The sequence below is a fragment of the Bufo bufo genome, chromosome 3, assembly GCF_905171765.1.
Source record: "Bufo bufo chromosome 3, aBufBuf1.1, whole genome shotgun sequence".
NCBI classification, from domain to species: Eukaryota; Metazoa; Chordata; class Amphibia; order Anura; family Bufonidae; genus Bufo; species Bufo bufo.
In genome coordinates this window covers 484757410-484783513 of record NC_053391.1, presented here as the reverse complement: position 1 = coordinate 484783513, position 26104 = coordinate 484757410, and the positions used below count along the sequence as shown (strand labels likewise).

The following is a 26104-nucleotide window of genomic DNA, read 5'->3' as shown; positions in this document are numbered from 1 at the left end:
ATAATGGGATAATTAGTACATAGGGTTGTTACAGACATTACTATGCCAAGCATCGTTTTTTCTTTCCTAAATATTTTTAAAAACTTTTTTCAACTCTTTTTCATATTTTTCTTTAGTCCCCTTAGGGGAGTTTAACCTGCAATCGTTAGACTGATTTTACTATATGCTGTAATGCTTATGTATAACACCGTACATCTTGTCATAGGCAGGATATAATAGAGGCTGAAACTTGGGAGGCATACTTGGCATGCTGATTGGGGTGCCGTTCAGAACAGAATGAGCTCCCTCCTGCTGTCTTAGGCCCCTTGCAGACGAGCGTGTCCGGATAAGGTCCGGATGCGTTGCGGCAAACCCGCGCGAGTAGGTACCCAATTGCAGTCAGTTTTGACTGCGATTGCGTTCCTTTCAGTTTTTATCACGCGGGTGCAATGTGTTTTGCGCGCGCGTGATAAGAAACTGAATGTGGTACCCAGACCCGAACTTCTTCACAGAAGTTCAGGTTTGGGTTCAAGGTTGTGTAGATTGTATTATTTCCCCTTATAACATGGTTATAAGGGGAAATTATAGCATTCTGAATACAGAATGCATAGTACAATAGGGCTGGAGGGGTTAAAAAAAAAAATATATATAATTTAACTCACCTTAATCCACTTGTTCGCGCAGCCGGCATCTCTTCTGTCTTCTTCTTTGAGGAATAGGACCTTTGATGACGTCACTGCGCTCATCACATGGTCCGTCACATGATCTTTTACCATGGTGATGGATCATGTGACGGACCATGTGATGAGCGTAGTGACATCATCAAAGGTCCTATTCCTCAAAGAAAAAGACAGAAGAGATGCGGCTGCGCGAACAAGTGGATTAAGGTGAGTTAAATATTATTATTATTTTTTTTTTTTAAACCCCTCCAGCCCTATTGTACTATGCATTCTGTATTCAGAATGCTATTATTTTCCCTTATAACCATGTTATAAGGGAAAATAATAAAGATTGGGTCCCCATCCCGATCGTCTCCTAGCAACCGTGCGTGAAAATTGCACCGCATCCGCACTTGCTTGAGGATGCTTGCGATTTTCACGCAGCCCCATTCACTTCTATGGGGCCTGCGTTGCGTGAAAAACGCACAATATAGAACATGCTGCGATTTTCACATAACGCAAAAGTGATGCGTGAAATCACCGCTCATGTGCTCAGCACCATAGAAATGAATGGGTCCGGATTCAGTGCGGGTGCAATGCGTTCACCTCATGCATTGCACCCCGCGCGGAAATCTCGCCCGTGTGAAAGAGGCCTTACTGCTCAGATGCCGCAGTTTCTATTGACTGTGGCATTTCAGAGCTTAGGCTACTTTCACACCTGCGTTAGGTGCAGATCCATCTGGTATCTGCACAGACGGATCCGCACATATAATGCAAACGCTTGTATCCGTTCAGAACGGATCAGTTTGCATTACCATGAACAAAAAAAAATGCAAACGGATCCGTTTTGACTTACACTGAAAGTCAATGGGAGGCGGATCTGTTTTCAATTGCACGATATTGTGTCAGTGAAAACGGATCCGTCCCCATTGACTCACATTGTAAGTCAGGACGGATCTGTTTGGCTCCGCATCGTCAGGCGGACATCAAAACGCTGCAAGCAGCGTTTTGGTGTCAGCCTCCAGAGCGAAATGGAGGCTGAACGGAGGTAAACTGATGCATTCTGAGCGGATCCTTATCCATTCAGAATGCATTGGGGCTAAACTGATCAGTTTTGGGCCGCTTGTGAGAGCCCTAAAACAAATCTCACAAGCGGACCCAGAAATGCCAGTGTGAAAGTAGCCTTAAACTGGCAGGATCGGCTTTATCTTGATTCGATCACTAAGACTACTTTCACACCAGCGTATTAAATTCCGCTATTGAGATCCATCATAGGATCTCAATAGTGGCAGAAAACGCTTCAGTTTTGTCCCCATTCATTGTCAATAGGAACAAAACTTAACTGAACGAAACGGAATGCATTTTAACGGATGCATGCGGTTGTATTATTGTAACGGAAGCGTTTTTGCGGATCCATGACGGATCCGCAAAAACCACTGGTGTGAAAGTAGCCTTAGAGCATTGTGCCAGCTGTATAATATTAATATTAAAACTATTGTGTGACCAAATTATTCTATTACGTTGTTATGCTGTTTATATTATTATTATATGTTTTGCTTATGTGGAACTTATTGCATACAGGACTATTTCTCCAGTCAAAAAAAACTGATCTCTGATAGATATCACACAAATTGATGTGAACTGATCATAACTAATGCTTAAAATAATAGTTTATTTTATTTATTTTTTTCTGTTCTTCTGATGGATCAGAAGAACGAAAAAAATGAAATGGTGATGTGAACTTGTTCTGAGAAGTATCCGCAGCAGTAGTATGTTTCTGTTGTCGTGCTGAATGTTCCAGAAGTATTTAGTTCTGAAAGTAAGAATCTGTATGTTCTTTATTTAAACATTTTGGTTTGAAAAAGAATATGCACTTGAAAGCTTGCTATTTGCAAGGTGTATACTATGGAGTTAGGCCTGCTTCTGTGGCACAAAATGTTGACATTCGTGGGATCAGGAACTGATGTTGGACAAGAAGACCTGGTTTGTAATCTGCATTCCAATTCATGTTTGATTTTAGGTCAGGGCTCTATGCAGGCAGCACAAGTTCCTCCACACCTACTCATCAAGCCGTGTCCAGTGATGGCCAGTTCACAGTGTTCGCCCGCGAACACATGCGGGCTGCCATCTTAACTCACAAGTCCGGCGAGGCACAGGTAAGTCCTTACCTGTGCCTGTGCCGTGAGCCGGTCTTAAACAAATGCGGTTACCGGGAACAGGCAGTTCCGAGAACAGCCGCCGGGGGCCTTCATCGGGCTGTTCTCGGAACTGCCTGCTCCCGCTGACCGCATTTGTTTCAGACCGGCACCGGCTTACCTGTGCCTGGCCGGACTTGTGAGTTAAGACGGCAGCTCGCATGTGTTCGCGGGTGAACACTGCGAACTGGCCATCACTGGCCGTGTCCTTCTGGAACTTACTTTGTGCTCATGAGCTCAGTCATACTGGAACAGATAAGAGCCTTCTCAAGACTATTGCCACAAAGTTTGAATCATACACTGCTCAGTTAAACTTTCATGTCAGGATAAGTAAGAGGAGATCCCTTATGGGAAATCAGTCCAGGAATAAAGCTTTGCTGCTACATCAGAGCTAGTGAAAACAGCAGCATCCTGGAGTCACAAAACTCATTTCCAGCATGTATTACTGTGAGGGAAATGGTAATGTGAGGGTAGTCTGAAACTAGGAGCGAGTCTCAAACTTTATTTCAGGGTTTCTGAAAATGAATGAAGGAATAAAGATTGCAGGCTGAAAGTTATTAAAGGGGTTGTCCGAGTTATGAAAAAAAATATATAGCACTGTAAATCTGATAGGCAGCAATATATAACTAAGCTAAGCAATTTTTAGGCAAAAATATATATATTTCCTAATTTCCCTGGTTCACTTCTGGCCCTTTGTTTACCTGCAGTAACAACAATCTTGCCCCTCCCCCCACTCTGCAAAGGGAGTGAATACAAGTGCTGCCCTGATTGACATGTCTGCCTGCTGGGATACTCACCAGGATGTTGTATGTTTAGGACTATGACACTGCTGATACACATAGGATCTCCCCCCTACCTGTTCTCGTGCAATGCTCTGCAGAACTCCTCTCCTGTCAGCTCCTGTGCCCAGCATTTGTCTCCTCATTGCCTGCAGCTACTCAGTAAAGCCTTCAGCCCTGAATCTGTACTGCAGAAGGGGTTAAAGTTTTTCCTGAAGAATCCAGGGAGAGAGCAGATGGCAGCAGCTCCCAGTGTAGGGGGGCGTGGCTAGCACAGTGACGTCTCCTGTACAGACACACAGCTGCTCTCTCAGGCTTGTGCACCAAACCTCATCAGAGCAGGGAGAGAAGCTGACATCACAGGTCATGTGACCCTCTGTGAAATCTGAGAAAGCAGCAACTGTAGATGCAGTAAGTGCATGGTAAAGCTGTTACATTTGATTAGTTACATACATACAACAAAAAAATAACTTGGACAACCCCTTTAATTATTTACTGGAGTTTTTCGGGATCTTCAAGATAATGCCTCATTCACACAGTCAGTGTTCAGTCAGCGATTTCCATCATCGATTTGGAGCCAAAATCAGGTGCAACTCTAAACACAGAACAGGTTAAGATCTTTCCTGTTTACCTTATGTCTGTGGAGGCTCCAATCCTGGTTTTGCCTCACAATCACGGATGGAAATCACTGACCAAAACACTGACGTGTGATTGAGACATAAGTCATCAATATCAGATCGCCGGGGGTCCGACACCCGACACCCCCTCCAAACAGCTGGGTGAAGAGAAGGCCACCTTCATGTGAGCTCAGCCTTCTCTTCATTGTTTACCTGCTCACTATCAACAGCGCAGCGGTGATCAGGTGTAATTACAAGCTGTCCCATTGACTTCAATAGGACGACTTATTCCTGTATCCAATATTAAAATCCTGGAAAATCCCTTTAAAGTTAAAATGGTGCACTAACATATGTAAAAATATATTTTTGTATCCATGTGGTCATATCCTTTAACTGATGATCAGTTGTCCATCATCTGTGAAGTCCTTGGTTGAAGCGGCTGTAGGACAATGAGAATGTACACCCCAGTAGCATATTCCTTTTTCTCTATGAAATGCTCTGTTACCATGTACTTTGCGTTTCAAACAAAGCAACAGTCTGCCGAGGAGACAGGAAGGGCTCTGTTCTGTGGTTTCTAGTGAGCCAATCTCACACTGCTGACTTACTGGCAGATTGTGAAACAGAGGGTTTGTAGAAATGATTTTGGGTTAGATAAATATGTTTGCATGCTATTTTGACATCTGAATTCAATTTGAGACGTTACATAATACATAGGGAAGATTTATGAAATGGTCTAGGACAGTGGTGGCGAACCTATGGCACGGGTGCCAGAGGCGGCACTCAGAGCCCTCTTTGTGGGCACCCGCACCCTGGAAAAAGTGTATGGTGTGCCAGTATGCCTTAGACTTATCCTGCCATTTATCAGCGCAGGGTGCACTGTGAACAGCCCAGGCAGTGCACTGAATGTAGGCAGGCTATTATACTACATGGAAGATACTGGACTGTAGTATTCAGGTTATTATACTACATGGAGGATATACTATACTCGACTGTAGTATTCAGGTTAGGCTACTTTCACACTTGCGTTCAGAGCGGGTCCGTCTGGTATCTGCACAGACGGATCCGCTCCTATAATGCAAACGCTTAGATCCGTTCAGAACGGATCCGTTTGCATTACCATGAACAAAAAAAAAATGATAATGCAAACGGATCCGTTTTGTCTTTACATTGAAAGTCAATGTCGGACGGATCCGTTTGAAAATTGAGCCATACTGTGTCAACTTCAAACGGATCCGTCCCCATTGACTTACATTGTAAGTCTGGACGGATCCGTTCGCCTCCGCACGGCCAGGCGGACACCCGAATGCTGGAAGCAGCGTTCAGGTGTCCGCCTGCTGAGCGGAGCGGAGGACAAACGGAGCCAGACTGATGCATTCTGAGCGGATCCGCATCCACTCAGAATGCATTAGGGCTGGACGGATCCATTCGGGGCCGCTTGTGAGAGCCTTCAAACGGAGCTCACAAGCGGAGCCCCGAACGCTAGTGTGAAAGTAGCCTTAAATTGCCATGTTGGCACTTTGCAATAAATAGGTGTGTTTTGGGTTGCAGTTTTGGCACTCGGTCTATAAAAGGTTCACCATCACTGGTCTAGGAGAAAAACTATCCATAGCAATTAAACAGAGTACAGCTTTCATTTCTTACAGTGCTCTTGAAAAATGAAAGCTGACCTTTGGTTGCTATGGGCAATTTTTTGTAGACACTTTCATAAATCTCCCACAGAAAAACTATTTGTTGTTATTAAAAGGGTTGTCCGAGAGATTACAGATTGACCCCTTAAAGGGGTTTTCTGAAATTTTAATATTGATAACCGATCCTCAGGATAGGCTATTAATATCAGACCGGTGGGGGTCCGACATGCGGCACCTCCACCGATTAGCTTTTTGAAGAGAAGGCTGCGGTCCGTGCCAGCCCTGCCTTCTCTTTATTGAGGATAGGTCATCAATATTAAAATCTTGGAAAACCCCTTTAAGGACCATGCCAAATTTTGTCGGCATCATTTTAATTTTCCCCTAAGCTGGCTAAGAACCATAACATAAAAAAAAAAAAATTGTAGGCATACCTGTATGAAGGCTTGTTTTCTGTTGGGCAAGTTAGATTTTTTTTGAACGCCATCAATTATATTCTATATAATGTATTGAGAAACTGTAAAAAATAGTTTGTGGAGTGGAATGACTTATTAAAGGGGTTCTCTCAGACATTGGCATATTGATAGGATTTGCGACCTTTGTCAGATAGGTGCAGGTCCAACATCTGAGACCCACTCCAATCTCCAGAATAGGACCTCTAAATTAAAGGTGAGCGCACTGTACAAGTGCGACCACCCTCCATTCACCGCTATGGGAGTAACAAAAATAGCCCAGCTCCGCTAATTACAGCAGTCCTATAGCAGTGAATGGAGAGCATGCCACGTATGGATGGTGCGCTCTCCTTAAGGGCTCATGCACATGAGCGTAGCCTGTTTTGCGGTCTGCCCGGAACGTCCCAGCCATAATAGAACAGTCATATCCTTGTCCATAATGCATACAAGAATAGGACATGTTCTATATTTTTGCGGATGCCATAGAACAGACATTTTTTCCATTCCCTATGGGCATGTTCCTGTGAACACTTGTTCATTTTTACTGTATGCTGCAGTACTTCTGTATTGCAGTGTGTAGTGAGTAGAGATAAGCGAATTTCAGGTTACAAATTTGTTTGCAATTCGTTTACTGGTAACAGGTGAATTGCGTTATGGATTCAGTTACCACGAACCATAACGCAATTCTATGACGGAATGCATAATGGAATGCCTTTGGAGGCATTCCGTCATAATAGAAGTCTATGGGCTGCATAACGGATCCGTCCAGTTTCTGTTATGCAGAATTGCGTTATGGTTCATGGTAACGGAATCCATAACGCAATTCACCTTTTACCAGTGAACGAATTTCAAAATATGAACTCCGTTCATCTCAAGTAGTGAGTTTAGTGCAGTGATTCCCAGCAGTATTACTACAGGGGAACCCCTGAAAAATGTTTTAACTCCTGAAGAACATCTAATGCAGGGCTGCACAACCTTTTTTTAATTTTTTTTATCTGAGGGCCGCATTGTCTATTTCAAGGGACACAAATAAAATAAAAATATTGATCGGCGCTCATTTGCATCGGCCTATTACACAAGCCAATGCAAAGTGAATGGGGAGGAATGATCACTACCACAGTCATTTCTCCCTCATTCAGTTCTATTAATTATCGGTAGCACATTCCTGATTACACAGGGAGATGTGCTGACGATAATTGTACATCTTTCATCCTGATAAAATATGGAAATCAGCCGACAATCGAGTGATTCCTTGTTTATCTGCTGATTGGCGGCACGATTCTACAGGTCAGATATCAGGAATGAGCATTCCTACGAAGACTTGTTCCCAGTAATTGTCCCGGATATCGTGCCGTGTAATAGGGGCTTAAGGGGATTTCCCAGTAAAAATGATTTTTTTTAACAAGTTCCTGCAGCGTGGCCCTTGAAACTGAAGATTCATACTTACCTGCTCACCGCTGCTGCCTCCATCTTCCTGTCCCTGCGCTGTTTACACCTGGCAGTGCATGGGCATAGTCCCATACACCGCTCTAATGCCATTCTTGGTCTGGGGCTGGGTGAAGCATTCTACTTGTATAATGTTTGCCCTTTGCTACAAATAGTGGTGGATTCTTAAATCCATAAAGGGGAGCTCTAAGCTGACCTGTTTCAGGGCTACTGACCCGTATCATGTTCTCACACAGGGGTCCTCTGCTGTCTGTGTCCATACCTGAAATTGGTTCCATTTAATCATGACAAACTCGCAGCCGCTACTTGTGTACATGTTTACTACTACTGTGTACAAGAAATGCATGCAAATTAGTTACATATATATACAGAATTTACAGTCCTGTTTTAGCTGAGCTTAAAGGGGTTGTCCAGCCTCCCTGGTAATATTCCTTCTGGTACTAGCTGGCGACGTGCTCTGCTTTTTCACTTCCCGTGATGTGCCGTTCTGTCAGTGCAGTCTTCTCTACCGGGCAGGAGTTTGAATGGCTCGTCATAAATTACACAAGCTCCATACATTTAGGGCTTGTTCACATCTGCATGCAGGACTTTTTTTTTTTTTTTTTTTGGTCCGTTAAAATGACAGAATCCTGAATGGAAACCTGATCGACCCCATTATAGTCAATGGGGTCCATCCAACTCTGTGCCACTTTAATCTGTTACCTAGCTTGGGGCTACTGACCACCAGTATGCCACTGGTCCCAAACCAATCCATAGCAAACTCATCTCTCCCCGCAAAAGCAAGTGAATGAAATTCAAACTTACTGGGAGAAGTGTCCTGACTCTTCTCAAATGCTCCAGGGGATGGTACACCTCACTACACTGCGCGTGTGCTTGATGTGCAGTGCATGAACAGTGAAGTGAGGTGTCATTTTCAATTCCTAGGTCAGAAATCATGATATCACCAGTTTGGCACGTCTCTATGTAGCCAACGTAGATGAGTTATGGCCAATCAATTCTTAGAATCAGTATAGTCCATATTGATGGCTGTAAGGTGACCCAGGATGAGTAGGGGTATGAGTGGTCATTTACCACGATGTTTGATAGAATTATTTTGTTACCTGGAAAATAAATGATGATTTCTGTTCTTTATGCACAATATACTGGTACTTCTTGCACTATTGTGATAAATTCTCCAGCAATGTCACAAATCATTAGCATGAATACATTGCTTAATTACTTTTAGCCTTGCAGGCATTTATTATAGAAAAAAAATATTTTATCATGATAGAAATGGAGAAATTATGGAACAATGCTTATTTTGCACTGGTTGTATTCTTGGACATTTTAGACATTCTCTAAACCCTGGACTAGTTCACATAAACTAGTTTAACCAGTGAATCTAGAATTATACTGCTGGTGTCTCCTTCTTTTTCCTTGTACACCTATTTCTGACCACTAGAGAGGTTGACTTTTTATATACATTAATTTGTCCATCCTGGCAGAACGGAGAACATGTTGAGATGCCAATTATACATATATACAGTCCAGTTGTTCTCTGGTCAGAGGCACACCCCACATTGAATGAATTACCCTACAGATTTTAAGACGGTTTTTGATATTAAAAAGGTTTTCCAAGATTTGTTTACTGATGACCTATCCCCAGGATAGGTCATCAGTATCTGATTGGTGGGGGTCCGACACCTGGGACTCCCACCGATCAGCTGTTTGAGAAGGCACCAGCACCCCTGTGAGCGTCGCAGCCTTCTTTCAGTTTACCAAGCACAGCGCCGCTCATTGTACAGCGGCTGTGCTTGGTATCGCAAGTGAATGGGGCTGAGTTGCTCCTAGGTCACGTGATTGATGAACATGTCGTCACTGGCCTAGGAAAAGCAGAGAGAAAACCACGGCGCTCACACTGTGCCGATGCCTTCTCAAACAGCTGACCGGTGGGTACTGATGACCTATCCATAGGAAAAATCTTGGAAAACCCCTTTATATATAATGTCCTCCAGAGGGTGCAATATTTCAAAATAAGTCTTTCTATAATGGTTGATTAGGAAGGGCTCTGACATGAGTTTTTTTTTCTCCTAGTATTATTTTTTACTCACAGATTGGTTTACTTTATGGTTTAATGGTATACTTTGATTCATTTGGCTTTCTGTGAGATCACGTGAGCTTTCTTCAGCCGCTGGCCTGGTGGCGCTGGATGAGGTAACGCTAGCCTGCCGTTTTAATATTTTCAGAATCTGATTCTTGTATCCTTTGCATGCACAGAAGTAAATGAGGGGATCCAGGCAACAGTTTAAGTTCATCAGGCAAACCGTGACATGAAGGACTACTTGAAATAGTTTCTGCTCTTCACAGTCTGGCTGATAAATAAGTTTCTTGATCATATGCTGAGTAATAGCCGCGTGATACGGGGTAAAACAAATAAGGAACACCACAATCACTAAAATGATTGTGTTAGTAGCCTTTTTGTTGGTGCCAGTTTTTTCCGATAATGGATTCTTCTTTGTAGTCTGGCAGAGTTTAATACTTATCTGAGAATAGCAATACAGTATTATTACCAAAGGGAGGTAGAATCCAATAAAACATGCCCCAAGAAGTATATATGGCAAATTGTCTATGGCTTCAAAGATTGGGTATTCCATACACCGCGTTTTCCCAGTGTGTAGCTCCGTTTGAGACATTTGCTGTATAAGAAGTGGGAATGTTTGGAAGAAGACCAGCAACCAAACGCAAATGCAGATGATCTTGGCAAACTTCACCCTCCTTATTCTGTTGTAACGATGCGGGTGCACCACTGCAAAGAAACGGTCGATGCTCAGACAAGTCATGAAGTTTACTCCAGCATAAGTATTAATGTACAGAAATAGTGCGGTTATCCGACAAAATGCTTCTCCGAATGTCCAGTCAAAACCCTTCGCATAGTACACAATCCTGGAAGGTGAGACAATGGCAAAACATATGTCAGAAATGACCAGGTTTCTCGAATAGAGAGTGGTTGAGTTTAGCTTCCGCCTGTTTTTGTGGATGACAAACATAGCCAGGATGTTTCCAAGCAATCCAAACAAGAAGATCATGCTGTAGAAGATTGGCAGCAAAATCCTTGCCGTGTTGTGATGGTAATAGAGGTCACACAAGGTTCCATTACTGGTATTGTTGTCAACGTCCATGTTGATGCTGGACAGTTCTGGAAAAGTAATATAGCAGTATTTTTTATTATTATTTAAGTAAACTGGTATCATAATCTGGGATAAATGCAGATTCATGAAAATTGGTTAAATGTTTTGGGTGGGAGAAGTTTTAAAGGAAATCTGTCACCAGGATAATCGCTATTGAAGTGAAGCTATAGCCTAATAGCACTTAGTACCTTATTTCCAGATGTACCTTTGTTTCAGCAATAGATGTTTTCTATCTTCTGAAAATCCAGTTTATTTGGTATGCAAATGAGCCAGTAAGGTGCCCAGAGGGGCGTCATTCTTGTAGGAAGGAGCCCAGGCACGCCTCCTGCTAGTGCCCAAGCCCGCCCTCATGCTGGGGGAAGGGATAAGGGGGGCAGAGTTATGGCTTGAATGTGATGTAGGAGGGGTGGGTGGACACATTGTCCATGCCTGGGCTCCTTCCTGCACGAGTGACGCCCCTCTGGGCACCTTACTGGCTCATTTGCATACCAAATAAACTGGATTTTCAGAAGATAGAAAACATCTATTGCTGAAACAAAGGTACATCTGGAAATAAGGTACTAAGTGCTCTTAGGCCATTCATTTATTTTAGTAGAGATTATCCTGGTGACAGATTTCCTTTAAAGCACCTTTGAATACATCCTAATTTAATTCATAAAAACTAAAAGCTCTAAATCCAGTGTAAAATCGTAAAGATTTAAAGGGCTTCTGCACTTTATTTAAACTGATGATCTATCCTCTGGATAGATCATCAGCATCTGATCGGCGGGGGTCCGACACCCGGGACCCCCGGCGATCATCTGTTTAAGAAGGCAGCGGCGCTCCAGCAGCGCCGCGGCCTTCTCACTGTTTACCGCCGGCCCAGTGACGTCACGACTAGTATCAACTTGCCTGGGCGGGGCTAAGCTCCATTCAAGTGAACAGAGCTTAGCCCTGCCCAGGCAAGTTGATACTAGTCGTGACGTCACTGGGCTGGCGGTAAACAATGAGAAGTCCGCGGCGCCTTCTCAAACAGCTGATTGGCGGGGGTCCCGGGTGTCCGACCCCGCCTATCAGATGCTGATGATCTATCCAGAGGATAGATCATCAGTTTAAATAAAGTGCAGAACCCCTTTAAATCTGGCCTCATAAACCTTAAAGGGGGTTGATCTGTTAATGGCAATGAGGGTATTAAAATAATAAAATAAAATTCTACTCACTGCTCTGAACCCCCTCTGTTCCAGCTCTGTCGCTTCTTGCTCCCCACTGTGCTCTGTTTTCCTGACTGCAGCAATGATCAGCCATATACTGCACATGACTGCTGCAGTCAATCACTGGCCTCAGCAGTCTTGTGCTGAATACTGCTGAGGTCAGTGATTGATTGCAGTGGTATATGAACACATCATTGTTGCAGCCAAATCATATGTCATGGCAGTGTCACGGTCTCGGTGTTGTTCGCCATGATATGATAGCCATGCATGCTGGTTGCCTGGGGCAACGCGTTGTTTGTTCAGCATGTGTGTGAACTCCTGTTTCCCCTGTTCCTTCCCGGTCTGGTGCGTGAGTGGTTAACTACCTGGCTGGGTGTGGTCACTAGGGGTTTATTAGCCTGTGGCTTCCAGGATGGAGGCAGTTGTACTCCAGCCTTTGTTGGTGCTGGAGCTATGCTCCTGTCCTGGGTATTACATATGCCCAGTTCTTGAGGGCCACCTCGTGGGACATCGATGTCTCCCCGATGTTACCTTTCATACCTATCCCATTTATATGTTTAGTGTCATTTATATCTGGGTTGGTGTTATTTGTCTCATTGTTGTTACATGTCAGGGGAATGTCTAGCAAACATGCTGGACAAAAAACACCACCAGTCTATCTGTGCCTTTGGAAGAGTCAGTGAGCAGGTCTGCCTGTTCGCATGGGGGTCCAGGCAGTTTCTCGTTTGCTGGATTCCGTGTTAGTTGTTTTGTGCTGTGTCCTGTTGGGTGAACGGGTCCCAGTTAGTTGCATGGGGTCCAGTCATTGTTGTTTGCAGCGGCAGGTAAGTGCGTTTTTCTGGGCTCTTACCTGCCGGTCCAGTGGCTGTTCACTGCCTGTCCCTTCCTTACATCTAGGCCGGTTGAGACTCCTGTTCTTCTGTGTCTTGGAGGAACAGGTCGTCTCACCCCTGCTCCTATTCCAGGGATTATCAGGGCGACTCTGGGTCCAAGGTTCTTGGGTATGAGCCGTCCTACCTTCTGGGTCCGCTCATACGGTTAGGAGTCAGGGCGAGGATTAGGGAACCTCTAGGAGGTGACCTGCTCCCTTATCCCAGCTTCTAGGCCTAGTTGCTATTCCAACAACCAGTAATTTCACCACGCAATATATACTCAAATAATCACAATTTTTATTAAACATTTCATAAATGCAAAAATCTGGCTTCACGTAATTAAGAATATTTAAAATCTCATAGGTTGGAGGTATATGATTATATTAATTCATCGATGTAAAGTGCAAGTGCAAACATATCCATAAGGTACCCCTTGAAAAAGCTAAACGCGAAATGTGCGTTGGGGAGCGGACCGGTGGTGTTCCTGTGTGCTAAAGTTGGTTGGTCAGTATTTTCTATGTTCCTATTACATTTTCAGTCACCATATTGCCTCAGTTAGCCTTTGTGGTGTGTATTTCCACCCCCAAATTTTGGTATCTGTTGTACTATATATGCATATGGGTCGTATTATGTAGTTTGGAGCCATAGTGGTTAGGTGTAATACACCTTTTCACTGATGACCAATCAGGATTATTGCACATGCACTTTAATAATATATACCAGCAGTTCACCATCGGTCCTCTTGGTTTTTAATACGTTCATGTATTGTGACCTGTGCTAAATGTTTTATTGTGATTTGTGTCAATCATGTCCTGTTGTGATTTTCCAATAAAATTATAATTTTTTAATTACCTCAGTATTATAAGTGCTCTTTTACTCTATTGACCCACTCCTTTTGGTCGGTTTTCATATCCATAAGGTAGTATGAACAATACATACATACAATACTATTGTTGACCACAATATGTAAATATCAGCAGATATCCAGTGTTGCTTCTACTAGGCTTACGTATGCATTGTTCATACTACCTTATGGATATGTTTGCACTTGCACTTTACATCGATAAATTAATATCACCATATACCTCCAACCTATAAGATTTTAAGTGTTCTTAATTATGTGAAGCCCGATTTTTGTATTTATGAAATGTTTAATACAAATTGTGATTATTTGAGTATATATTGCGTGGTGAAATTACTGTTTGTTTAAATTTTGATCCATATATCTTCCATTATTGGTTCCAATCATTGTGATATTGGGTCGCATATACATAGATGGGAAAAATATTCATTGGTTGTCTAGTTGCTATTCAGTCTGCTCCTCATTGTACGGTGGGGAGTTTTCCCCCCACTCCCCACCGTGACAGCATGATGTCATAGCTGCAGTGGCGGGGAGCATCAAAGTGGCAGCACTGGAAAGGAAGTGGTTTGTACTGGTGTACTGTAGTTCTCAGAAAAGTAGTTTCTAATCCTTATGCAAATTAGTACCTGTGGGCAACAGAGCCCAGCCTCGCCCATTCGAATCGAGCACTGCTCCTCTTTTCTGTGCTTTTTCTCCACCTCGCTTTGCCCCTGACATCAGGCCACCACAGGAAATCTTGTGCAGGCGCAGATCTCATCTCATTGCATATCCTTTCTGCGCATGTGCAGTTAAGTAGATGAAGCCACTGGCCATAGAAGGGCACAGTCAGAGCAGGCCAGGCAGAGATGATATGTGCGCCTGCGTAAGATTTACAGTCGTAGCGTGATGTTATCAGAGGAGGGGAGCAGGACTTGATTCAGATGGACTGCCAATAAGTACAGCCTGTTGGACTCTTTTATACTAATTTGCTTATTTCATTGTTTTTGGAGGGTATGTTTGGGAATGAGAGTACAGCGCACAGGGAACTGTAAAACACTCTGCGCTGGGCACAGACTCCCTTTAATTAGAACTTACATGTATCACATTCAAGATAATAAAACAAGTTAATTCTGTCCCTCCATAAGCAATACCGTATACTCATTAGTAAAATTAATGTAATATTTGGTCGTGTAGTCGGGAAATTCGGATCACCCAGAGCTTGTTTTAGGACACACGCAGTGATTGTAAGGTGATCTGGATTCTCACATGAAAAATAATTTTGTTGGAATTCTAATAACGGATGAGCGAATTTCATATTTTGAACTTCGAGTTTGTGTTGTGGTATAAGCTGAATTGCGTTATGGATTCCGTACTCGAAGTTCAAAATATGAAATTTGCTCATTCCTAATTGTAATGTTAATGTTTTATAGATTTTTACATTTCATATTTTTGCCAATAAAAATTGTACTTCTTTTAAAGGAAATGTTTTATGCATGGATGTAGATAACCACAGTATGGTATATAACAAAGCTAATGAAAGTGGACTGGAGACTGAAATGCTTCTTCCCATGGCTGGTGTCAGTTTAAGGAAGGAAACTGGTGAGCTGGTGATACTGTGACTTACAGGGTAGTGATAGTACAATACCGCTAAAAGTAAGGGTATGTTACCATCTCCCCCCTCCCCTACCATTATTGTTGTGTTACAGAGATCTACTAGAAAAACGGAAAGTCTGTTTAATGTACGATATGAAAACTTATAGGTCCAAAGCTTGAGGCTGCACTGCTGAGAGATTTACTTGAGATTTCCTGCTCTGATTTTCTTCAGATTCATCACTCTTAGGCCCATGCACATGAACGTTCTTTTGGTCCGCATCCGAGCCGCAGTTTTTGCGGCTTGGATGCGGACCCATTCACTTCAATGGGGCCGCAAAAGATGCGGACAGCACTCTGTGTGCTGTCCGCATCCGTTGCTCCGTTCCGTGGTCCGCAAAAAAAATATAATCTGTCCTATTCTTGTCCATTTTGCGGACAAGAATAGGCAGTTATATCAATGGCTGTCCGTGCCGTTCCGCAAATTGCGGAACGCACACGGACGCCATCCGTGTTTTGCGGACAGCAAAACACACAACGGTCGTGTGCATGTAGCCTTACAAAATGTACATCCTACTTCACTTGAAAGTAGTGACAACACTGCAGAAGATGAGATGTGCAGTCTCAGACTTTGGGCCTGTAACTTTAAGCCAGGGATGTCCAACGGCCCTCCAGCTGTAGCAGAACTACAACTTCCATCATGCCTACAGCTATCAGGGCATTCTGGGAATTGTAGTTTTGCATCAGCTGTGGGGGGGGGGGGTGCAGGTTGGACTTCTCTGCCTTAAGCAATCGTTTACAGATGAAAATTGGCAGATCAGTTGTTTGCCCATCTGTTTTCATTACGAACACTACATATTAGTAGATGTAGCAGGATGTTAAAGGGGTTTTAGACATCAAGGTGGTCATTTGCAAAGAGATATACGCCACTTTTTTGTGTACATCTGTCGCAGATTGCTGCGGCGCAACGGTTATTTGAGCTGCAATCTGCTGCTTTTCCCCGCTCTCGCCAGATCTAAAAGAAGAGGGTGTGGGGTGAGTGGGGAAGGGGGTGGGGCTGGTAGGTTTAGCGCAAGCAGGCATGATGCAGTGATGTCATTGCGCCTGCCATGCTGAGCCACAGGCCGCACAGCGCAATGTGGAACTCCGCTTTGTGCAGTGCTATCTGTTGTTCACGGCTGATCGCTCCCTGCCTCCTGAGAATGGGGACATTATTCTGTCTAAGGGCTCATGCTCACGACCGTATGTATTTTGCAGTCTGCAAAAAAGAACGTGTGCGTTCCGTATTTTGTGGAACAGCTGGCCCCTAATAAAACAGTACTATCCTTATCCATAATGCGGACAATAATAGGACATGTTCTATATTTTTTTTGCGGAAGTAACTTCCGCAAATCCACGGTTTTGCATTCCGAAAAAAAATCAATAAACAGAACAGACACGGAAAGAAAATGCGTTTGTGTGCATGAGCCCTAAGCCTTTGTAGCTAGTAAGCGATGCAGTTTGGGGCCTGCTACCTTAAAGCCAGACCGGATCATATAAAAAATGTAAAGGTAAAGGTACTCCTCGACTTTAAAAAAAATAAAAAAAAAATAAATAAAACTTTTGATATGTCATAACAGCATATCAAAGTTTTTGATCTGTGGGGTTGCGAGTGCTGAGACCCCCACAGATTGCTAGAAGGAGGAGAAGCAAGCCCTCACACTGAGTGTTGTCTTTCCTCGCCGCAGGAGGCGGGCGCGAGACCAGCTCATAGACATTGTATTGAGCCTGCAGCAAGGAGAGTTCTGTGTGAGTGCTTCTTTTTCCTCCTCCTAGGGTTCAGTGGGTGTCCCGGGACTTGGACCCCCATCAATCAAAACTTTTTATATAATGCAGTGACATATCAAAAGGTTTTTTTTGTTGTTTGTTTTTTTAAGTATAGGGACATTTCAACATACAGATCTTCAAGAATAAAATTCACAATAAATGCATAATGCAGACTCAAAGTATCCGGTGCCCTCCTTTTTAGTCTTTCTGACACACTTCCTGAATCTTCCTCTACATTTCTGTGAAATGGCCACCAACTTTTCAGATTGCTCTTTGTACACTGTGCTTTCATAAAAATACGCTTTAAATGTGCATTCTTCATTTATTGTGAACTGGAGGATCGCTCTAAATAGCATCCAGGTCTTCTGCAGTGACTGTTATTGTCTGCATCCCTGGTGGTCTAGAGCAGTGAAGGGGTTAGTGAAGAAGTGGACAACTGTTACCGTTCTCTTATGAATAGGGTGTCCCTACACTACCTGACATTGTCCGCACTGGTTGGACAGTGCAGAACACGTCCCTTTGACAACTGGTTTAGCAACACCCCCTGTCAATTTACATCTATATTTCCTGGAGGAATAAAAACTCAGGATTCTTAAAGAAAAAGTGTTTCAGAATTATTATTTTATGAGGAGTACAAGTACTTACTGTGTTTACTCTCTACAATATAAGATAGCATATAAGGAAGTGGTTTTTACAGCTGAACTGGTTCTTGGCAGTAGCTCAAGGTGACCGTGGTCTATGGTTGTCTCCTCTACAGTACGTTAATAAGATGGTGAATTGACAGTTGTCTCTTTGTGTGACATTTCTGTTTCTAAGGCTACTTTCACACTTGCGGCAGGACGGATCCGACAGGCTGTTCACCCTGTCGGATCCGTCCTTCCGCTATTTCGCCGGACCGCGGCGCCGTCCCCTCTGACTATAATAGGGACGGGGGCGGAGCTCCGGCGCAGTACGGCAGTTTGCGGTGAAAGGCCGCCGGACTAAAAAGTCGGACATGCAGGACTTTTAGTCCGGCGGCCTTTCACTGTGCACTACCGTGCTGTGCCGGAGCTCCGCCCCATCCCCATTATAGTCATTGGGGACAGAGCGGCGGTCCGGCAGCACAGTGAAATAGCGGAAGGACGGATCCGACAGGGTGAACAGCCTGTCGGATCCGTCCTGTCGCAAGTGTGAAAGTAGCCTTAGCTGTTGCAGTACATATATGTCACATTTTGGTTAGTGTCAGTATAACACAGTATAGAAAATTCCAAGTTAGAGGTTGTTTAACTAAGTGGTTGTTTTTTTTATACCACTGGATTGCTTTGAGTAACTAGATATTTTTAAAGTGGTAAATCCTGTGTGTAAAACTAGTTCCTCCTCTACAATCTTTTACCCATAACATTAGATTTTTAAGAACTAGCAAAAAGGAAAGAAAGTATCAGCTTCTTTCTCCAGGAACTTTGCATGATCCTCAGATTTTTTTACTTAAAAACTTAGTGGTTCCTCAGGTGCAGACTGAATTCTTGCTTCTTTTTTTTTTTTTGGCTAATGTTTTTGCCTCTGAATATCAGTATTCAGTACTCATGACATGCTGATAGGGAATGTAGATTGTGAGCTCCATTGGGGACAGCAAACAATGATAATGTCTGTAACATTACTTAAATGTAAAATAGATAAATCATGTAATACTTCAGTATATTTTATGTAATCAAGTGAGACCTTTGAACTATGTGAAGGGTTATGACTTAATATTGCATAATGTAGGAGATGAATACAGTACCCATGGGTTGCCAAAGTAAAAAAAAAAAAATCAGGAGTAGGGATGAGCGAACTTCTGTTTTTAAGTTCGGGGGACTGTACAAGGTTCGGGTTATCTAAGAATTCCGTTATGGATTCCGCTACTATGGACCATAAGTTATGGTCCGTGGTTGCGGAATCCATAACGGAATTCTTAGATAACCCGAACCTTGTACAGTCCCCCGAACATAAAAACAGAAGTTCACTCAACACTAATCAGAAGACACAAAATCGGAGCATGAAGTCAGTTAAACATGCATGCTCAGCTTATCAAGTGTGCATATATTGTTCCACTGAGGAGAGACCTCATTCCCCCAACAACAGCCTATACATTTCTCAGTCTGGCCTTGTCTTTATATGTATAGCCATCTTTACATAAAGGAGCCAGCGGTTTTGTCTGTACTAATTGTCACACAGCATCAGATGACTACGTCCCGTCCTGAAGCTGTGCGCTGCCAGGACTTAAGCCTATATTAGACTGGCCAATTGTTGGACAGTTTATCGTTGGCGAACGTTCTCGGGAACACTCGTTAGCAAGGATCTGGCAATGTAATACTGCTGCCGATTTACCGGGCAATCGGTATCTTTCAGCATGCTTAGTAATGCTTGTTTGTGATGTAATCATGATCTGCTGCTCCCCATGCTGTGGTGGAGACCGCTGCATGTAATAGCAGCGGTCTCTTCCGCTAACAAGCGGGCGATTGCCGCAAAGGAACGTTTCTCTCCCGACAATCGCCTGCCAGATCGTGCAATGTAATACGGGCTTTAGTGGAGTTCTGGCAACCAGAGAAGAAGACCAGGGACCAGTCTAGGACTAGGAGCACCATGCTCCACGCCTCCTGGTCCCTGAAAAATAGTAATTTGTCCTCCTTCTGGGATATGTATAGCCACGTATGTTGCTGATTGGGTGAGAGGCACTGTAAATAGGGGCATTAGTGGCATTGCTGAGCTTCTGCTGTCCACTGCATGGGTCTCGCTGTAAAAAGGCAGCAGCTTAGCCTAATGCCATTTAGTGACCACCGTAAAAAGGGGTACTATGGGGGTTAAACTGCAGAAAATGTCATTTTTAGATTCTTCTTGCCTGGTAGCGGCTTTGTCCCCTCCCCCATTCACTAGCTATGCATGCTTGGCCCAGCCAAGCATACATTGCTATGGAAGGATCTGGAGAGATGGCTGTTGGCTGAATGATCGTTCATCTTGTGTATGGGATTACACACATAAATAGCTTGAAAAACAGTGTAATGCTGGCCGTACCCATTAGACAGCTATCAGCTGATTCTGCTATCTCCTCCGGCCTTTCTATGGCCAAGCATGCATGTGTCCTGAAAATGGAGAGGAGAAAGCCACTGCCAGACACTTCTGACTTATCTCCCCGATCAGGAAGTTTAAATCCAGCTGCTCAGTCATTCTCCCCCCAACATCTGTCATTGGGAGACCCCCATATGCATTAGATGTTTGGCTGAAATTTATGTAATGTGTATGATCAGCTTTACACGTTTAAATTGTGCATTTTGAAATATTTTCCAATCCCCTAAAGATGTGGGTGGGGATTGCACATGACTAACTTCTGTTTCTGGTGTTTTTCAAGCAACCACCTAATGAGTAAAGCAAAATGGAAGTTTTCAGTAAGTCTCTATGGTATTTGTATTGCAGCGATTCTCAGGTTTAGTACACACTTGTATCGTAATATAAAAGGACTGGCGGAAATGCAGCTAGATATTTCCCCAAGATCCTCTCTGCAGTGATTTATGAAGCCATATTTATACCTAGGGGCGGACTGGGAACTTAAAACTTATAGTGGCCCCAAGTTGTAGACGAGTCCAAATTGACAGAAGGCAACATAAGTAGACAGGGCCAGCAATACCGTAGCGCAGCATAAAATACTGCCTTTATCACCATACTGAGGACAGTAATACAGTTGAATTTAGGAGGGCACCTGCGGCTGCTAGCCAGGTGTGTAAGTTGCCGATGCTCCTAGTATTAATTATTGCTGAGAGCATCAGATTGTTATATAACTGGCCAGCAGCCATGAGGAGGGCGGACGGCCCTGTAGTATGTAAGGCCAATCCACCCCTGTTTATACAAGGTATGAATAGAGCAGTTCCAACAAATATATGGTAAATTGGATAATGGGACATTCACACAATTGTATGTATTTTGCTGTCCACAAAAAATACGGTTGATGTCCGTGTTGCATCCGTTTTTTTGCGGATCCATTGTAACAATGCCTATCCTTGTTCGCAAAACGGACAAGAATAGCAGATATATATATATATTATTTGCAGGGCAACGGACATATGGATGCGGACACCACATGGTACGATGTCCTCATATTTTGCAACCCATTGAAAAGAATAGGTCCGTATACTATCCGCAAAAAAACGAGGATCGGAAGCGGAACAAAAATACGGTTGTGTGAATGGAGCCTAATATGTTGATTTCTAAATACATTGCTTTATTTACTATTGGTCCTGAACTATAGTTTATTACAGTGCAGAACTGCATTCGCAATGTTGGCATTGGAAACTGTCAATGAGACGTTCATCAGGGATCTTCTTATCTCAGACATCCACAAGATATCTTATAAAGGTCTGATAGGTACAGGTCCCACCTCTGAGCTCTACAGCCGTCTTTAGAATGAGTGTACCCACTCACCCCTGTCTTGTCTGATGAGCCAGCAGTTACAGCCAGGCAGAACATGAATGGAGAGATGACCAAGCATCTTCACTGCTCTCTATTCACTTCTGTAGGAGTTAGGGAAACTGTAATGTAACTACCATGGAACAGAATGGAGAGAGACATAGACATATACAAGGCCGTCACCTCTCCATTCTTCCTCTGCCTTGATGCATCCAGCTGCCATCTCCCCTGGTGGGATAGGGGTCGAGAGACCATGCTCTTGGCAGAGCTGCTGGTACAACCACCTATCAGACATTTATGGCACATAATGTGAATAAGCCATAACTGTCTGAGGTGGGAGTACCTCTTTAAAGGGGTATTTCAGTCAGAAGTATTTATCACCAATTAACTGGATAGGTGATAAATGCTAGATCTTTGGGAGTTTGACCACTGGTCCCTCATTCCCACCAGCTGCTTGACCATGGCTGTTAACATCAGTGCCATAGACATGGCAACATAAATCTTGGCCATTTCTCCATTCAAACTCCTCCTAGCCATGGTCTTGTCGCTGGAAGGAACGGGGGCCACAGTTCTGGTGATTGGTGAGGTGTCAGCCGTTAGGTTCCCCACCAAATTAGCTGACACATCACCAATCACTAGAGCTGTAAACCATGGTCATCCACTAACAATACCCCATTAGGATTAGTTTTGGTGCATTTTTTTGGGATACAACAAAAAGTAGACACCTTTTCTCATAACTTCATGTTACTTTAGGATCCACTTCAAGGTTTGATTAAAAAATGGAGTCCATAATCTCACCAGCAACTGCATGTGTAAATCTAGCCTATAGACATTTTTCATAGTGATGCGTCTGTTGTGTAGCGGCATCACCAATTAAAAATCTAGTATAATTGCATTGGTAAATATGTCCCATTAAGGCCTCCTGTACACGACCGTTTTTTCCCCCCGTTTACTGGCCATTTTTTGCGTTCCGTATGAGGTCCATATACAGAACCATTCATTTCAATGGTTCCACAAAAAAAACGGAATGTATTCCGTATGCATTCCGTTTCCGTATTTCCGTTTTTCCGTTCCGTTTAAAGATAGATAATGTTCTATTATTGCCCGTAAATCACGTTCCGTGGCTCCATTCAAGTCAATAGGTCCGCAAAAAAACGGAACACATACGGAAATGCATCCGTATGTCTTCCGTTTCCGTTCCGTTTTTTGTGGAACCATCTATTGAAAATGTTATGCCCAGCCCAATTTTATCTATGTAATTACTGTATAATGTATATGTCATACGGAAAAACAGAACGGAAAAACGGAACAGAAACGGAAACAAAAAACGGACCGCAAAACACTGAAAAAGCCATACGGTCGTGTGCAGGAGGCCTAAGTGTGTTTAGCCATGCAACAGGTTGTGTATTAAATGAGCTTACTGTGGTTGCAGCCCTCACCGTGATAGAAACTACCTTCTACATTGTCAACCAGCTTGTGGTCACTGAGGTGCCTTAGAGCACTGCCTTCATTCGGCGGCATTTAGTTTCAGGTAGCCATCTGCCAGGGTTTGCACAGTAATTTAATAACCTTTTCTCAGCAGTCTTATCATTTACAACTTCTTGTGAACATGTGCCAGACCCAGTCATTTTGCCTGCACGGCTTAATTTTTCTTATGATGTGTAAGATTTAATCTTCAAGATTTTCGCTTGTCTTAAAGCTTGCCTTTTAGAAGAGTGTTAATGTCTAGATTGTCTTATATAACAACTCCTTTTGTTGAAGTCAGTGTACAATACCAGATTCTCTAAAACTCATTAGGGTGAGTTCACATGCGGCAGATTATGCTGTAGAAATTTCCTGCGACTAAAAATCGGTTTAATTTAATTGAATGGGGTTGTTTCGGCAGCGCGCATGTGGATTTCTACAATTCCTTTTCAGAGGAATGGACCTGATTTTCAGTCGCAGAACTTCTGCCGCTTGTGAAGGCGTCCTCATACTCGCAATTCATTGGCTGATGTTACATTGTATAGAACAGTAAAAGCGCCGTCGTCACAACTTGGTGAAAAACATTTTTATTTTACTTTTTAAGCATGCTGTATGTTTTTTTCCTCGCAAGTTTATAAAGCATCTGTCCGCAGAATCATCTCTGTTATATCAGGCATAGTGCCTGGTAGGGCTGATCCTGCTGACTAAAAGCATACCTTTATTGTGCAAATCTGCTGCGCCATGCTATAGAAAACTGCATTTTTGCTTTTATGCAAATGAGGGTTTTATAACACCGATGGATGACCCTTAACCCCTTGTTGCACCCTACCTCGAGCTCTGGCCACTCCCTCTTCCTCTGGACTGACAGGGCCAGGCCTCATCAGCGTCCTTTTGTCTTGCCCTGTAACCCCGCACCATTTTAGTGAATGCTCCGTAAGCAGATGTAATGCGTAGAAGTAGAAATTGCGCTGCCCCCTACAGGGCCAGCCGAAAGGATCCTACATGACATGTCAAGGGGAGGGCGGTGTGGCCAGAGCTTGAAAGCAAAGTAGCTAAGGTGCACTGATTGACTAGAGCCCGCCCCTTGGTGCACGAATCCCTCATTTGTATAAAATAACAAAGTTTTCCAGAGAGGTGCACTGGATATGTACAAAATAGGTATGTTTTTGATCAGAAGGATCAGCCCTACCAGGCGTTTTGCCTGAATTAATAGAGTTGATCCTGCTGACAGGTGCTCTTTAAGTGGGGAAATCTACTGCAAAAAATTTTTTAAAAAATCCACAGCCGTGCTGCTACAGAGTTTTATACAGAACCAGTTCTGAAGTTTCTTACAGCTTCTTGATGGAAATATTGACCTGCATATATGGTATATTCAGTTATACAACAGTTTTCACATGAGGTGGTCTTGTGGCAGGCTTTTTAAAGCATTAAAGGGAACCTGACAGTATGATCTTGGGCTGTTATCTACAGTATTACATGAGTACTGCAGATAGAGTCCTATTTTCTGTCCCCCCAACATAGTCATGTAAAATAGCCATCTGCCGTCTTCACCTATGAAATTATTACACCAATACTTTTCTGTTTATAAAACTGCAAATAAAGTTTCCAAACCGAGAAAATGAGCCTTAAATGACACCTTGATTTTCCCCTTCCAGTTTGTAACTCGCTTCAGTCTAGTCGTGTTACCTAGCAAATAATTGCTTGGCGGTCTGTACAATGAGATACTCACAGAGCTGATGCTTCTCTTCCTCCGTTTTCTTCTAAGTGCTTGAGTTAAATGTTCCCTCCCTTTGATTTCAAGACCAGTTTCCCTGCGTCTTCGGCGGTGTCATAATCAGCATTTTTGTACTTGTGGTTAGAACATCTTACTTGCTGCCTGTCTCTCTCTTGGTTGTGGGAAGTGAAAGCCAAAAAGCGTAATATAAAAAAAAAAAAAACGCTGTTCCTTTTGTTACTATTTAATGAGCTCATAATTTAGATCTGAAGGCGTTATCGGAGGTGTAGCAGCTGAAAAGTCACTTTAGTGTCTCTTAGTGTTAGTTTTCAGCTTTTTTACCCACTTTAGCAGCATGTGTCATACCCTATATACTATCCATATTGCACACTCTACTGTCTATTACGTTCCCAATTTTAGCACAGTTTCAAGGGGTTATCCCACAACTTAAAAAATATATCTGGAGTAATGCTGCTGTCCAGTGTGATATTTTACTCACTTCTGGAGGACTTGTCTCTTCCCTTTCTGTGGGCAGGCAGCAGCTCCTCCCATGTGACAGTCAGGCACCTTCATCTCTTAGGGTACTTTCACACTTGCGTTGTTGGATTCCGGCAGGCAGTTCCGCAATCTGTATGCAAACGGATACCATTTGTAGACAGATCCGGATGCGGATAGGTCTCACAAATGCATTGCAATACCGGATCCGTCTCTCCGGTTGCCACCGGGAAAAACGGATCCAGTTTTTTATCATTTTTACATTTTAAAAGGTCTGTGCATGCGCAGACCGCAAAACCGGATCTGTTTTTCCAGAACACTTAGGGCCGGATCCGACATTAATGCATTTCAATGTAAAATAATGCCGGATTCGGAATTCCGGCAAGTGTTCCGGAATTTTGGACTGAGAAAGTACTGCAGCATGCTGCGGCATTTTCTCCGTCCAAAAACCGTACAGTGACTGAACTGAAGACATCCTGATGCATACTGAACAGATTGCTCTCCATTCAGAAAGCATTAGGATAAAACTGATCAGTTCTTTTCCGGTATAGAGCCCCTAGGACGGAACTCAATGCCGGAAATGAATAACGCTAGTGTGAAAGTACCCTTAGGAGTGCATTGCAGTCAGCTCTTGTTAAACCCTTCCTCCTCTGCCTAGAAAATAGTGCCTGACACATCATCATCATGAATTTAGAAGTAGGAATGAATTACAGGTGTCTGGGCCGCTTTATCTGCTTCGCTATAAGATCACTGCATCGGCACTGAGAGGAGGGAGCAAGTAGGTGCACCCCTCAATG

At 43.3% G+C, this 26104-nt stretch overlaps 2 protein-coding genes across 9 annotated transcripts in view; one reads left to right on the top strand and one right to left on the bottom strand.

Annotated features, from left to right (window-relative positions):
• Window positions 1-26104, top strand: part of UBAC2 (UBA domain containing 2) — a 196510-nt gene that overhangs the window by 91159 nt on the left and 79247 nt on the right. The gene's annotated exons all lie outside the window — the stretch shown is intronic.
• On the bottom strand, window positions 9730-24965 carry GPR183 (G protein-coupled receptor 183). Of its 3 annotated transcripts, none has more exons than XM_040425267.1 (2): window positions 24828-24965; window positions 9730-10927 (listed from the first exon to the last, which is right to left on the bottom strand). In XM_040425267.1, exon 2 carries the CDS (start codon window positions 10908-10910, stop codon window positions 9828-9830), a length of 1083 nt encoding a protein of 360 aa, XP_040281201.1. In that variant the 5' UTR covers window positions 10911-10927; window positions 24828-24965; the 3' UTR covers window positions 9730-9827. The 3 variants fall into 3 exon arrangements, with proteins under 3 accessions (XP_040281201.1, XP_040281203.1, XP_040281202.1); XM_040425269.1 differs by having other exon boundaries at window positions 24785-24841; XM_040425268.1 differs by lacking the exon at window positions 24828-24965 and adding an exon at window positions 24710-24823.